The sequence below is a fragment of the Lonchura striata genome, chromosome 24 (genome assembly GCF_050655825.1).
Source record: "Lonchura striata isolate lonStrDom1 chromosome 24, ASM5065582v1, whole genome shotgun sequence".
NCBI lineage: Eukaryota > Metazoa > Chordata > Aves > Passeriformes > Estrildidae > Lonchura > Lonchura striata.
The window spans coordinates 1,154,971-1,167,785 of record NC_140726.1 but is presented as its reverse complement, the minus strand read 5'-3'; the positions used below and the strand labels follow the sequence as shown (position 1 = coordinate 1,167,785).

At 48.6% G+C, this 12,815-nt stretch overlaps 1 protein-coding gene and 1 long non-coding RNA gene across 18 annotated transcripts in view; one reads left to right on the top strand and one right to left on the bottom strand.

Moving 5' to 3' along the window:
• ARHGAP32 (Rho GTPase activating protein 32) overlaps positions 1-12,815 on the bottom strand; it is a 236,312-nt gene that overhangs the window by 43,963 nt on the left and 179,534 nt on the right. For 14 of the 17 annotated variants that reach the window (XM_085560079.1, XM_085560069.1, XM_085560071.1 and 11 more), the window contains one exon: positions 11,450-11,524. The exons of the other annotated variants lie outside the window; for them this stretch is intronic. In XM_085560079.1, the coding sequence (XP_085416205.1) occupies positions 11,450-11,524 (75 nt within the window). The remainder of the gene's footprint in view (positions 1-11,449; positions 11,525-12,815) is intronic. 17 annotated transcript variants of the gene reach the window in all.
• On the top strand, positions 3,438-11,873 carry LOC146765450 (uncharacterized). The gene is made up of 2 exons (XR_014949967.1): positions 3,438-3,574; positions 5,641-11,873. It is a non-coding gene; the product is annotated as an uncharacterized LOC146765450 (long non-coding RNA).

The following is a 12,815-nucleotide window of genomic DNA, read 5'->3' as shown; positions in this document are numbered from 1 at the left end:
ACCCAGGGAGACACTTGAATATCTTTTTTCTCTTGCATTCTAGCTAAATCTTTGTGTTCTAGCAGAGCTTAATGCAGTCCTTTTTCTTATCTCACCTACCCTGGAGACTGAGGATCCTTCAAAAAGGCTGCTCTGACTCAGGTAACCATCACAGGCAGAACTGAACACCAGATCTGCCCATCACGGAGATGGTGTCAGCCTGCTACCCACATTCACTTTGGCACGTCAGGATTGTTTGACTTTGCATGTCCAAGCTTATACTATACCCAAAGATTTGAGATCTGACACCAAAATGTGCCTGTGTGCAACCCTACATTCCCACTGGAGAAGATGTGACACTGTAACCTGAGGCTATCTCTTATACACATTTTGCATGGTTTGAGAAGACACTCAATTTCAGAATGACCCCAAAGGTTGTGTTGATGTGGCCCATGAAGGGTGCTATTGGTTAAAGGAATTTCTGGAACCTCAGCTGGGGCAGCAGCATTAAGGGTAAGCATGAACACCAACAACCAGCGCCCTGTGCTGGGTAACTCTGCAGACACTTGCAACTCAGGGAGAAATGGAAGAACACTCAAGAGGCAAGATGTCACTCTGGCATTGGGCGACACCAGAGCAGGGCCATCTCTGCCAGAAGCTTCTCCAGCTCACCAGTCATCACCAACACCAATGTGATCCACAGAGAGACAGTGATGGCAATGACACACATTCCCTGTTGGAGCTGACTGGAGCTGCTAGCGATCCATACAGACGGAACTGCCTAATGGACAACCTCAACCTCCCTTTAGTACAATCTAAACCAAACATTTTTCCTCCTGCTGCTTCAGCAGCCACAGCCTCAGAGGAGTCAAGAGCTGACTGTTTCCAAACTCACACTGACTTGAAGGCAAAGTGCCTTTGCTCTGCCTAGTTCACAGCCCAGCTGTGCTCCATGCAGCTCCTTCCCTGATTAAAAGGCTTTCCAACAGCCCAGTGGAGCTGCAGCTCGGCTAAGCCTCACCCATGCAATACCTGCAAGTGGCAGCAGCACTGCAGGAGAACTTCCAAAAACTTGACAATAACCCAAGCTGACCCTGCATCACAGCAAACCCTTTGGACACTGGAGCCTTCCCAGCCACTCCAAAGGAGCGTGGCAGCAGCCGGGCCGGGGTCACCGCAGTGACGGCGGCACCGCGCTCCTCCAGCCCGCTCCGTGGGAGGGGGTGAGCAACGGAGAGGGAACTGACAGGAATCAACAAACAACACAACTGGAATAATGAGGAGTTTGGCAGATGGAGCCCAATCCCACAGCAAGAGGGTGTTTGCTCTTACGCAAGTCCTTGGGAAGGCAGGGGAAGGAATAAACCCTTTTGATTCCATGGGGAAGGGGCACGAGTGATCCCTCTAGAAACAGGAGGAGGCCCAGGTCAAGCACACTGCCTCGCTGCTCCTGATGCCCATGGCACTGCCTTTGCCTTGGGTACAGTGTGTTCTGAGGTACGTGGTACCCCCAGGTATGACAGGCACCATCCCTGCTGCTCTCCCAGTCCCTTCCCAAAGGCTGCCTCTCTCATTTTCACTGGCCCAAGGGCAAGTGCTTCCAGCCCAAACCAGTTACTGCCAAGCTACAGTGACCTACCCTTCCCAGATCCATACTGCTCTGGTTCTTCTCCCATTTCAGCCCTAACTTCCTAAACTGTTCATACTTTCACTATCAACCCCTGAGATGATTCTGCCTTTGGAAATTAAGTTTCCACTCACCTGTGTTTCCATTCACATTACAGTCACTTTATACAGCACAAGAAGGCTACAATAGCTAAAAGAAGATAAAATTTACATTTTTACATACACACATGCTTCTTACACAGCTAAAGAAGTGTAAAAAACTTCACTGAAAGTGAAAATTGGACCTAAAAGTTTGGGGATTTGAGGTGAATTAAATATGCTTTTTAAGACTTAGGAATGCAGATAATGTATTGTTTTGCCTGCTTTATATTCTTTTCCTTTCACTTCCCAATGCAGGGCCTTGATTTCAAATGAGCCTCTTTTATCATGCCTGTGTGGTACTCAGAACAAAGGAGGCCAGGGAAGAGTGGAAAGGGAAGGCCTCCTGTCTTCTCTGTCACAAATAATCAGATCCTGCAGAGCATTTAGTCCTTAAAATGGGCTCTGGCTTTTAGGAGGTTTTCTGAACAAATATGAACAGACAAGCCATGGCTACTTGCAAAGTGTCTACTGTGATCACAGTAATGTCTCTTCCCTGGGAATTTTATTTTCCAGAGTGTGCATTCCCTGCCCCAGGGCTCCAGCAAACAATGGGCTGGCAGTTTTAATAGGAAGCCCCTTTCTCCTGACCAACAGCATCAATAATATTAATGCTTAGGAATGTACCAGTATGGGAAGGGAGGGAAGACAAAAGGATAAAGTGATATGCAAAAATCTATTGAAATTTAAATTGAGACATTCCCTTCTGTCAGCTGCTTCTTTGGGAAGGAGGCATAAATCTGAGAGGGAGGCACTGAACTCCAGCCCCAGGATCATGGCTGGGGTGGAGGGGGTGTGCACGCTGGAATTCCTCCTCTGCTGGGATCTGGGTGGGAATCGTCACACAAATCATCCCGGACATGAAAGAGGCTCCCTTTAACAGCTCCAGTTTACTACACACCCATGACCCGAGAACAAATCCAATAAAACATTTTACAACTATGGACTCAGTGTGGAGCAAGGTGGAATAGAAACCTCAAGGCAGAGATTAGTTACAGGGAAACAGAAGTAAAACAATTAACAAGGATGGGGAGAGGGGCAAATATGTAAATTTAATCGGTATTTGGTCACCAAATACCAGGGAACCTGCCCAAGGGCACGGATTCCCAGGATCTTTTCCCACTGCAGAAGCACAGGTCTGTAACCAGCAGCCAGGGATGAGACAGAAATTACTGACACCAGTATTTTCACCTGGCTGAAAACATGATCCCAGGCAGGGAGGCATCTGAGGACCCCAACAGCATCACACCAGTGCAGGACCAGCTCTGCTCCAGGCAGTGTCCTGGGCAGGACACCCCAGCACAACCCGGCACCCTGGGCCCAGCCAGGGGCTGCTAAGTACCATCAAATCATGGCATGGTTTGGCTTGGAAGGGACTTTAAAGTCCATCCAGTGCCACCCCTGCCATGGCAGGGACACCTCCCACTGTCCCAGGCTGCTCCAAACCACGTCCAACCCCTGGCCTTGGGCACTGCCAGGGATCCTGGACAGCCCCAGCTGCTCTGGGCACCTGTGCCAGGGCCTGCCACCCTCCCAGGGCGGCATTCCTCCCCAATACCCAATGTAAAGTATCTACCAAGGGCCTCTTTCCCGACGCACCTCCACCACCGGGAAGGAAAAATCCTCAGCAAAGCCACTCATTCCCCGCACACACGAAGTACCTGGCAAGTTCCTAAGCAACAAGCGGCGCAGACAGCCCTGTCCGAGCCCGGGCCGGCTATCGCGGGCTCCCCGCGCCGCGCTGCCTCGGCTCGCCGCGACCCGCGGGATGCGCCGGCCGCTCGCAGCCTCTGCGGCTCTGCCAAGCCCCTCCCCGGCTCCTCCTCCGCAGGTGCCTCCTTCCTTCCTTCCTTCCTCCTTCCCTCCTCCCTCCCTCCTCCCCGGCTCACGCTGCCCCCGGGCCGGCACCGCCGCGGGACCCTCGTGTGGCTCCCGCCGCCCCGGCCAGGGCAAAGGGCGCAGGGTGGGCTGGGAGGGATGCGGCCAGCACACGGCTGCTCGTCTGTGGAAGGGCTAAAACATAAATGTAAAACAATCCCGGGTATAAAAATCTAGAAGGGGGGTGCTGAGGAGACGAATCAGGCTGTGCTCGTTGGTGCCCAGCAATAGGACAAGAGGAACGTGAGGGGAAATTTCCCTGGGCAGTCACCAGGCACTGAACAGATTGTCCAGAGAGGGTGTGCAGTGTCCCTCACTGCAGATATTGCATCCCTGTGCCCTGGGATGGCCCCGCTGCAGCAGGGAGCCAGGACCTGGTGACCCTCCGAGGTCCCTTCCAGCCTGACGATCCTGGGATTTTGGGAAGGTCTGACCGAAGGTTTGCCCCATGTAACCTTCACCACCGGGACGGGCCCGGTGCCACCCCCTCAGCCCATGAGCACCTCCAGGAAAACACACGGGCAGTTCAGGGGCACATCCGTGCCACCATCACTGTCCCTCAGCCACTGCTCCCGCTGCAAATCCCCAGGGCCACACTGAAGATCTGTCTCAGCATGTGCAGAAGGAAGGGAGACACACCAGGCAGGCCTGAGTGCTCTGGTGGAAGCATGTCCCAGCTTGCAGATGTGACACAGCCTGGGCCCCACAGCACCCCGTGTCCCTGATAACGCAATCACAGCAACGGTGTCCCCTCCCAGTCGAGGGGCTAGCTGGCATTGAACTGAATCACTGAAAAACCCAATTAAAAGCTCTCATGGAGTTCTGCTGTTTGAAAGCAATGCCAAGTGGCAGGATCATTTCCCAGTAACTCAGCTCCAGCCAGGCTCCAGCCCAGGGCAGAGCACAGAGACCCTGGGACTTGACCTGACTCCAGCACTGCCATCCCTGCCCAGCCTCAGGCAGCACCTGGAGCAGGAACAAGAGCCAGGAGGGCAGGAAGCCTCAGCCAAGCCTTTTCCTAGTGCCAGTGAAGCAGTAACCTTACCTGCATTTACTGCAGGTTTGTGGGATTAATTCTGCCGTTGTGCTGTTTGACCTCGAGTTCCCCCATTAACACCAGTTCATCGATTCCACTTTAAAATTTGGGCTTGCCAGCTAAAAGTGGGCAACCTCAGGCTCAAAAGGATTAAGGAGGAATTTACCTCTCTATCTGCAGATATCTTGATGAGCAGAAGGGGAAGACTCATTTCTTTGGATGCTCATGCTTTCTCCTCTGCTATTTTCAAAATCATTTGCTGACTCACATCTCCCGATGATCCTGTTCTCCAGCTTCTCTGTACACTTGGTATTCACTGCTGGACTTGTTTGGCCTGGACAATGAACAGACTATCACACCTGAGTTTACCTCAGCAGCCAAGCATGACCCCTAAATCCACTTCTCCCTGAATAAGTCAAAGCGCAAACCATTCTCCCTGGTACCAACTCACCATTCTGGGAATGGTGAGCTCTTCCTACCAAACCCATTGATCAAAGCTGGGAAATTCCCAACACAGATGAATACAGCAGAAGCAGTGCTATTCCAAATTAACACGCAAAATGCACATACAATACCAAGCAGCATCTAGGACTTAGACTAGTAATACTGAGCTGCCCAAAGCTGCCAGGATGTGTTGTATGCTCCCTATATATTTTTCTTTCTTTTTCCTGTAGGCCAGGCTTGGTTAGGAAGACTCTTCAAGGCTGGTGAACCCCCCATTCACACACTTTGCTGGTGCTCAGTTTCAAATTAAGGCCAGGAGTTGCCCAATCCTATTCTTCTAATCAGAGCAGGAATGTAACAGCTGAATCCTCAATAACACAGAATTGCCTCACCTTCAGGCTCGGGTTTTACCTTTCAAATTACTGCTCTGAGGAGGTATTTTACTACCTGGTGTACAGTGACACACCTTTCCCCCATCTGCACTGTGTTTCCTGTAAAGGAAAATCTCTAATCCTTCTTAGAAACTGCCTTTCTTTTAGGAGTGAAACCTGAGCAACCAAGATGTGACTCCTCTGCTCCTGGGACCTTCTGCACCTGCACAAGGGTCTGTGCTCTCCACTGCACTGAACAGCACTTCCACGTCTTTTGCTGAACCTGAATATTTGATTGGAAATAATAAAATAATCACACGAGTCTTATTTTCTGTTCTAATTTCTTTTGCCAGACAATTTTAAGCTTTTTTTTTTTTTTTAAATTTAGCAAGTCAAAGAGATGAACTCCCCACTCCTGAGGAGTTTGTCAGCTTGCCATGGAGCAATGGAAGCAGATAATGAATATCTTTTAAACCCAGCTAAGAAGCCCAAGTATACTTGAAACCACAGAAAAAAGGGTCTATTTGTGTGCTTGTCACAAGTTCAATCCTGAAATTCACCCTATCCTCCAAAAGTTATTTCAGAAGAACTGGGAAGGCAAAGCAACCCAGAGAATGTTATTAGTGCAGCCTGTATCTTCTTCTGCTTTCTGATTTTGTAAATGTAACCACTGAAGGAGCTTCAAGCCATCATTAGGAGTTGGACAGGCAGGATTTTCCAATGCTGCTTCATCCTCAGCTGGATTTATCCTGCAGTCAGCTGCTCCCAACACACACACACAAAACACAAATAAACAAAAAGCCCTTTAAAATAAGGGGTGTTACAGAGAAATTATAGATGAAAACAGAGTGGGGCATTTTAAAAAAAAACAATACAGCAGCACATCATGGCATGGAATGCCTTAAAATTATTGGATTTGATTCAAAGCCAACAGCAACCAGGTTTGACATCCAGGTATCTCATGTCACAGAGTATGGAATCATCAAATCCCAGAATGGGTTGGAAAGGACCCTAAAGCTCATTCACTCCCACCCCTGCCATGGGCAGGGACACCTTCCACTATCCCAGGGTGCTCCAAGCCCTGTCCAACCTGGCCTTGGACACTTCTAGACAGCCACAGCTTCTCTGGGCACAGTGGTACCATGTGGTGACTGAGCTTTTGGTGGATGGAGCCATGGTCTGCCATGGCTTGCAAGAAAAATATTCCAACTATTCCATTTCTGAAGTCTTTATGCACAGAGGGGTGGTGGTGCAGCTGTTCAACCTTTGTGAACTTCCCAAGACCAGTTTTAATGGGAGAGTTGAGCTAAGCACTGGCATGACCCTTGAAAAATCCATAGGCTAGGAAGAGATCAGAGCTTTGTGCCATCATTTATGGTTAGAACTGCCCGAAGCATTTCCCAGCCACAGTCTGTCTCCCACACTAATTTACAGAGTTATTCAGAAAAGAAGAGGAAAAGCAGAACAGAACAAATTCCCTCTTGCCATTATTTCAGAGTTTTTAGCATAACTGCAGAGTTTTGCTAAGCCAACTATGACTATAGTTAAGCCCCATTTTGACACAGCTTCGGAGAAAGGAAAAAACCATCTTGTTTAAAAATATCACCCCCAACCTGAGTAAGTGGAGAGCAGGCAGAGTGAGAAAGCAGCACAGAACAAGTGAAAAGGAAAGTGGCCTTATTAAAGCACACTGGGGCCTCCAACTCCCTGCACTTGGCCAAGTTTCACTGCTCTGCTTCACACTACTCAGCCTATTCTAGGGGCTCCAGCCTCTCAAACACCAGGAATGTTTTCATAACAAACATCAACACAGCTCTTTCTTACCTGCACAGAACACAGTTCTATGTCATTATTCATGAACTGATGTGTACAGACTGTGCACAGATCCACACACCATGATTGTTCCTTTTCTTTCCAATTAAAATTCCCCAGGAAACATGGTCAAGTCTCACCACAAAATTATCTGCCAAAGTGTGAAATGCCTGAAGCTGCTGTTTATGGGCTCAGCTTCTTCTCAAAGCCTCAGTGACCACACTCAAGGAGAAACTGCCTGATAGGGAACACAGGAATTAATCTGTCTCTTCTCTCTACCTGTGTTCCAGGCATTTCCCTGCACCTGGAGGCTGATTTCCAGCCCTGTAATTACACCAGCAGTGCCTCCCAGTGGGGATGTAGGATATGCTGGCATGGAGCAGAGGATGCTCCTCAACTGATGGAGTTCTGATGCTCCCCTTGCTCCCTGAAGCTGCTAAAGGGCTCCTAGGCCAGGAGCCTGGAGCCTGGCAGAGGATTGGGTTGGGCAGGGATGGGGTTTTTTGTGCTAGCTCTGTGTAGGATCTTTTCCATACTTCCAGGAGACTAAGCTATGCCAGGGAAAAACCTGAATGCAAACTTGGGGGCTGGACACAGAGGCTTATTCACTGACACCTCCACCTGTGCCTCACTGGGATTGTTCAGAGAAGGCAGAAGGTCCCTGGAGCATAGCCAGGCTCAGCCTGCACCTGGTGGTGCCACAGGACAACACTGGTGTCCACCAGCTGTCCTGGGACCACTGGCTTTGCACTCATGGCACTTTCTGAGGGGACACAGGATCCACCCCATCAGGGCTGGGAGGGCTCCAGAAGGGCTTTCATAGATTAGAAAACTCTCAGAGTTCAGCTAAAAAAGAAAAGAAGCTATGAGTGAAAAAGCAGGAGCAAAGGGTACCTTCCTCCTGCTCCTGGGTCCCTGAGCCAGCGGGTGCCTTTTGTTTCAGTCCAGCTTCTCTCCAAAGGATGGATCTCCTGCCCTGCTGCAGTTGCTCTGCCCCTTCCCCAGCTTCCCCTGTGCCCTCCACACATAACACTCATCCCCAAATTCTGCTTTTCCACTCCAGGCTTTCAAACCCAAGCCTATTGAAGAAAATGTCAACCAACTCACTCTGAACTTCCTGAGAACCACACAGACAGTTTCCATAGCACCCAGGAAATGTCACAGAAACATGGATTTGTTCTCACTGCAAATACTGCATAAACAGCACCTAAAACTCCTCAGTGTGGGGGCAAGGAACAGCCAGGGGTGCTCCTAAAGCACTGCCAAAGTGCACTCCTGGCTCTCACTGCCATTGTGAGAAACATCTGCAGTTTTAAAGGATTAAAGCATCACAGAGAAAGGAGAAATACATTAACCCCCTAATGCTCTGCATCCTTACGAACTTTGTGAAATACAATTCCTGCTCATCTCTCACTTAGAAGTTAGCCAAGGTTTAGAGATTTTGTTTAGGAAAAGTGTTTCAGATTTGCCAGTGAAGGCAAAAGGCAAAAGCAAATTACAAATAAAACATGCCCCCATAGGCAGAGAGTGTAGAAAGAATAATTTACGCTTTTTAACTCTAAAACCTGCTCCTTGTAAATCCACTACATGTCCCAGTTTAGTGAATAACTCCCAAAACTGCAATTCCCTGCCATCCTGTGTGCCTGCAAGTCTTACCATGGTAAGCTTTGGAGAACTCTCAGGTGGATTTCTGTGCAGGTGTAGAGGAACACCCAAGCCCTGCCCCCTTGCAAAAGGGAAATGGGACATTTAGATAATTCACAGCTTCAGCCCACAACTGGGAATGCTGTGTTTCCATGGAATGCCAAAAGCATCCTGTGCCCTGTGGGGAGAGTGCAGCAGTGGCAGCCCCAGATCCAGAGCCCTGCTGGTTCCTTCTCCCAGACTACTGCTAGAAGAGCAGAACAGCACACATGGTGCTGCCTGGCTGGCTGAAGCACAGTGGGACTTGCTCCAAATCCACTCCCCCAGAGGGGGCTGTGAGCAACTCCTCATCCCAGGCAGGACAGATCTGCTGCTGCTGCTGCTGCTGCTGCTGCTTTTGGGATGCTCCTACATCCCATTCCTGCCTGCCCAGGGAACACCAAATTTTTGCCATGTCTGTTCCCAGCACACAGGCTCAGGAAGCTGTACTCTCCAACTCCTACTTTTCCAGCAGAATCACAGATTTTGTGGTGCAAATTTCATAGAGGACCAGATGAATCCTGTATTTAGCAGCATTTCCACAGATCAGCCCACAGCTCTCATCTCTTTCTGCCAAAAAATGGGAAGGAACAAAAGACAAATCACTTAAAACAAGGGAGGGATAGCAAAGAGAAGGAGAAATTAAATTAAAAACTCACGAAAATGCTGCTGCAGTTCTGATCTGCAGTGCAGACCTGAAAGTTAAAGACCTAAAAGAACTAAACAGTCTTATAGTCCTGGGCAGTCCCTGCAATAAATACCCTTCTCCTGAAACCAGGTAATTAATTAGTGGAGCAATTCAGGGTAAATAAGTACTTTGCAGAGCTCACTGCACTGAAATCCAACAAAACAACACAATTATTGAAGGTGAAGGTTGACATTCTTAATGTATCCAAGATCCACACTACCAGCAAAGTAATATTTTTTTAAAGCAAACTTTCAGCACTTCTGATGGGAGTGAAATAAAGCCCTAAAGCCTAGTTTAAAAATAAATCCTCCTCTGATGACTGGAGAAGGAACAATGGGCATCCAGACAGTGACTGCAGCAGAAGCAGAGCTTTACACCTAAACCACAAGAAGATTTGCAACCAGTTGAAATACAATTAGAAGAGAGGCCTGGCACTTCCCAAGCACTTCAGTCACCAAATTGCTCCAGCACTGGCTCCTTCATAAACTGAAATGTTCTACCAGTGCTGTTGGGCATCAGGAAAGGTTCTTCCTCTGCCTTGGAATGGTCACAGCCACGAGGCTGCCAGGGCTCCAGGAGCATTTGGACAACACTCTCAGACACAAGGTGGGATGGTTGGTGCAGGCCCAGGAGTGGATCATCCCGATCCTTGTGGGTCCAGCTCAGGAGAATCCATGATTCCATGCTTTTGTGGATAGCAGGATTCAAATGAGCTCTGACTGGGTGTATTTATTAGCATTTCTTTGATATCAAATATCCAATAATAAATAACCCGTTCACCTTAGGATGACCTCTAGGAAGGTACAGTTCAACCCTCATACCAAGGGACTGGGTGAAACAGAGGGACACGGGGGACAACGTTGTCTGAAGCCTGTACAAGAACTCTGCAATCTGCCTTGGTGCACAGCCCTGCCTAGAAATAAAGCTCCCACACATTGCTGCTCTGCCTCTCCTAAAATCCCACCTGCAGTCTATTTCTGAGCACTTATGAGATCCAGGGAAATAGAAGTTCAGGTATGACTTAACACAACAAGCAAATAAATGGGAATGTCTGCTGTCAAATACCTTTCAATAACTGAGGATCAAATGTTTAATTACATAAAATGTACCAGGGACACATCTCAGCTCCTCAGTTCCACTGGAACACTTTAATTTCACCTAGTGCCAGTTCTGACAAGCAACAGCCATGTTGTCATGGCAATGACAACACAGCACAGCTGTTTTCAGCTCTCACAGTGCACTGGGCTCACAGGAGTGTTGTTTCCATTGCCATAAAACTATATATTTAACCACATTTCTTCCCTCTATTATTCAAGCAAGCTCTTCCTTCCAGAGCATGGTCACAGAGGGTTTGGCAAACTCTTGATAGTGAGGCACAAATTGAAAGCCTGGGGAAAAAACGCTTTATATTTAGAAATGCAGCAGCTGGGGGAGAAAAGAAGCTGATTCCTGATACACAGATTAACACCCACATGGCTGCTGATACTGCAGAGGGTGCACAAGGCAAGGCCCAGGTGTGCTGAGCAGCACCTTAAGATCTGGATTCACTCACTGGGTCTGGAGATCACTTGCAGAAAATCTGGCCCTGAGAAGGTGGGTTCTCAGAACCAGGCACTGGCTTTTCTACCCAACAGGTTTTAATATAAAAAGAAAATAATAATTCTCTATTTCACTACTTATTACACTACAGGTAGGTTCTGCCAGCAAGCCTAGGGGTTAGTGAGGGGTTATTGCTACCACATACAGGGTTAGACGTGGTTAGGACAGAGAGTGATGGCACAGAACAGGCTCTACCTGAGCTCAGGTGGGACTGGTTCAGAGCCTCGGTAACAAATGCACAGCCTGGTTTTACACTATCCATCTCCAAATCTGATAACCAGGGGAGGGGGCACAGGGACAGACAGAAGGCAAGAGAGAGGACGAGTTAAAAATCTCCTAGAGGGACTGTAGGAGACCAACAATTCAGTGTGGAGAGACAGCAATTAGAGAGACAGAGCTGGAGAAATGCAGAGTTCAGCGCTGGGCATGCAGAGCTGAGCTCCTCTGGGTTGTTCTAGGCCTGAATTGTTCCTGCCCATCAATGTCTGTGTGCAAGCAGGAGCGTGAGGGAGCTGATCCACTGAGCTGAACTAACCCAAATCCCTGGAAAACTGAGCTGGGGATGAAGTGGGTGGTGCTGGGGCCTGAATAACTGGGCTTGGAGCTGGCTCAGGAGTGAGCACAGTGTGTGCAGGCCAGTTCCCAATTCCAGTCCCTGCCTGCCCATGGCAGCAGGTGGAACCAGATGATCTTTAGGCTCCCATCCAACCCACACCAGTCTGGGATTCTGGGATGCTGTGCAGAGACCACCCTAAGCAGAGTTTTCACTGTAAAAAGAATATTAAAAATGATATAAAATAAATGTCAGATTAGGTTGGCAAATGCTGGAGGAGTAATCAGTGATTTTTAACACAGCACAGCTTGCACAGGAGCAGCCTTTGCTGTGGCTGGGAGACCAAAGATTTTGGGCTTGTGGTCAGGGGCACTTTGTCCCAGTTACAAAATCCTCCTCCAGCCCCTGCCTCCCTGTCCAGAGCTCAGCTTGTTTATCTGAGCCCAAAAAAGAACTTCAGTGCCTAAATGAGCCCAGAAAGGAACTTCCCCTTTGCACCAGAAAAACCTGAACAGGACCTCAAATCCCCCATACTTAAAAAACACAAATATTTCTGAATTCCTGGCAGCCTAAGCCATGATCTGTGGGACACAGGAATAATCTAAAACAGCCCCAGAGCCCAGGACTGCTCAGCCAGGGGAGGATGTGGTTCCTCAGCTCTCCAGTGGTGCTCTCAGAGCAGCCACAGCCAAGTTTGTCATCTCTGTGGCAATTCTGTGACTCACAGAGGGACAGGGCTGTCACAAGGAATTAATGTCACAAGAAAAACAAGTAGAACCACTAATAAGCCTCATAGCTTTGAGCAGAAATATTAGAGCTGCTCTGTTGTCAGAATCTTCCTTCTCACAGCTGAGAGAGGAGGGGAACTCAACACTGACCACTGGCATTAAATAACCAGAAATGTGGCCATTCCTTGTTTTTGTGTTAAAAACCTAATAAAAAAGCCTGCCTGAAAAATAGACAGGCTAAAGCCTCTTGTGTTATCTGATCTTTGGCAGGAATTGCATA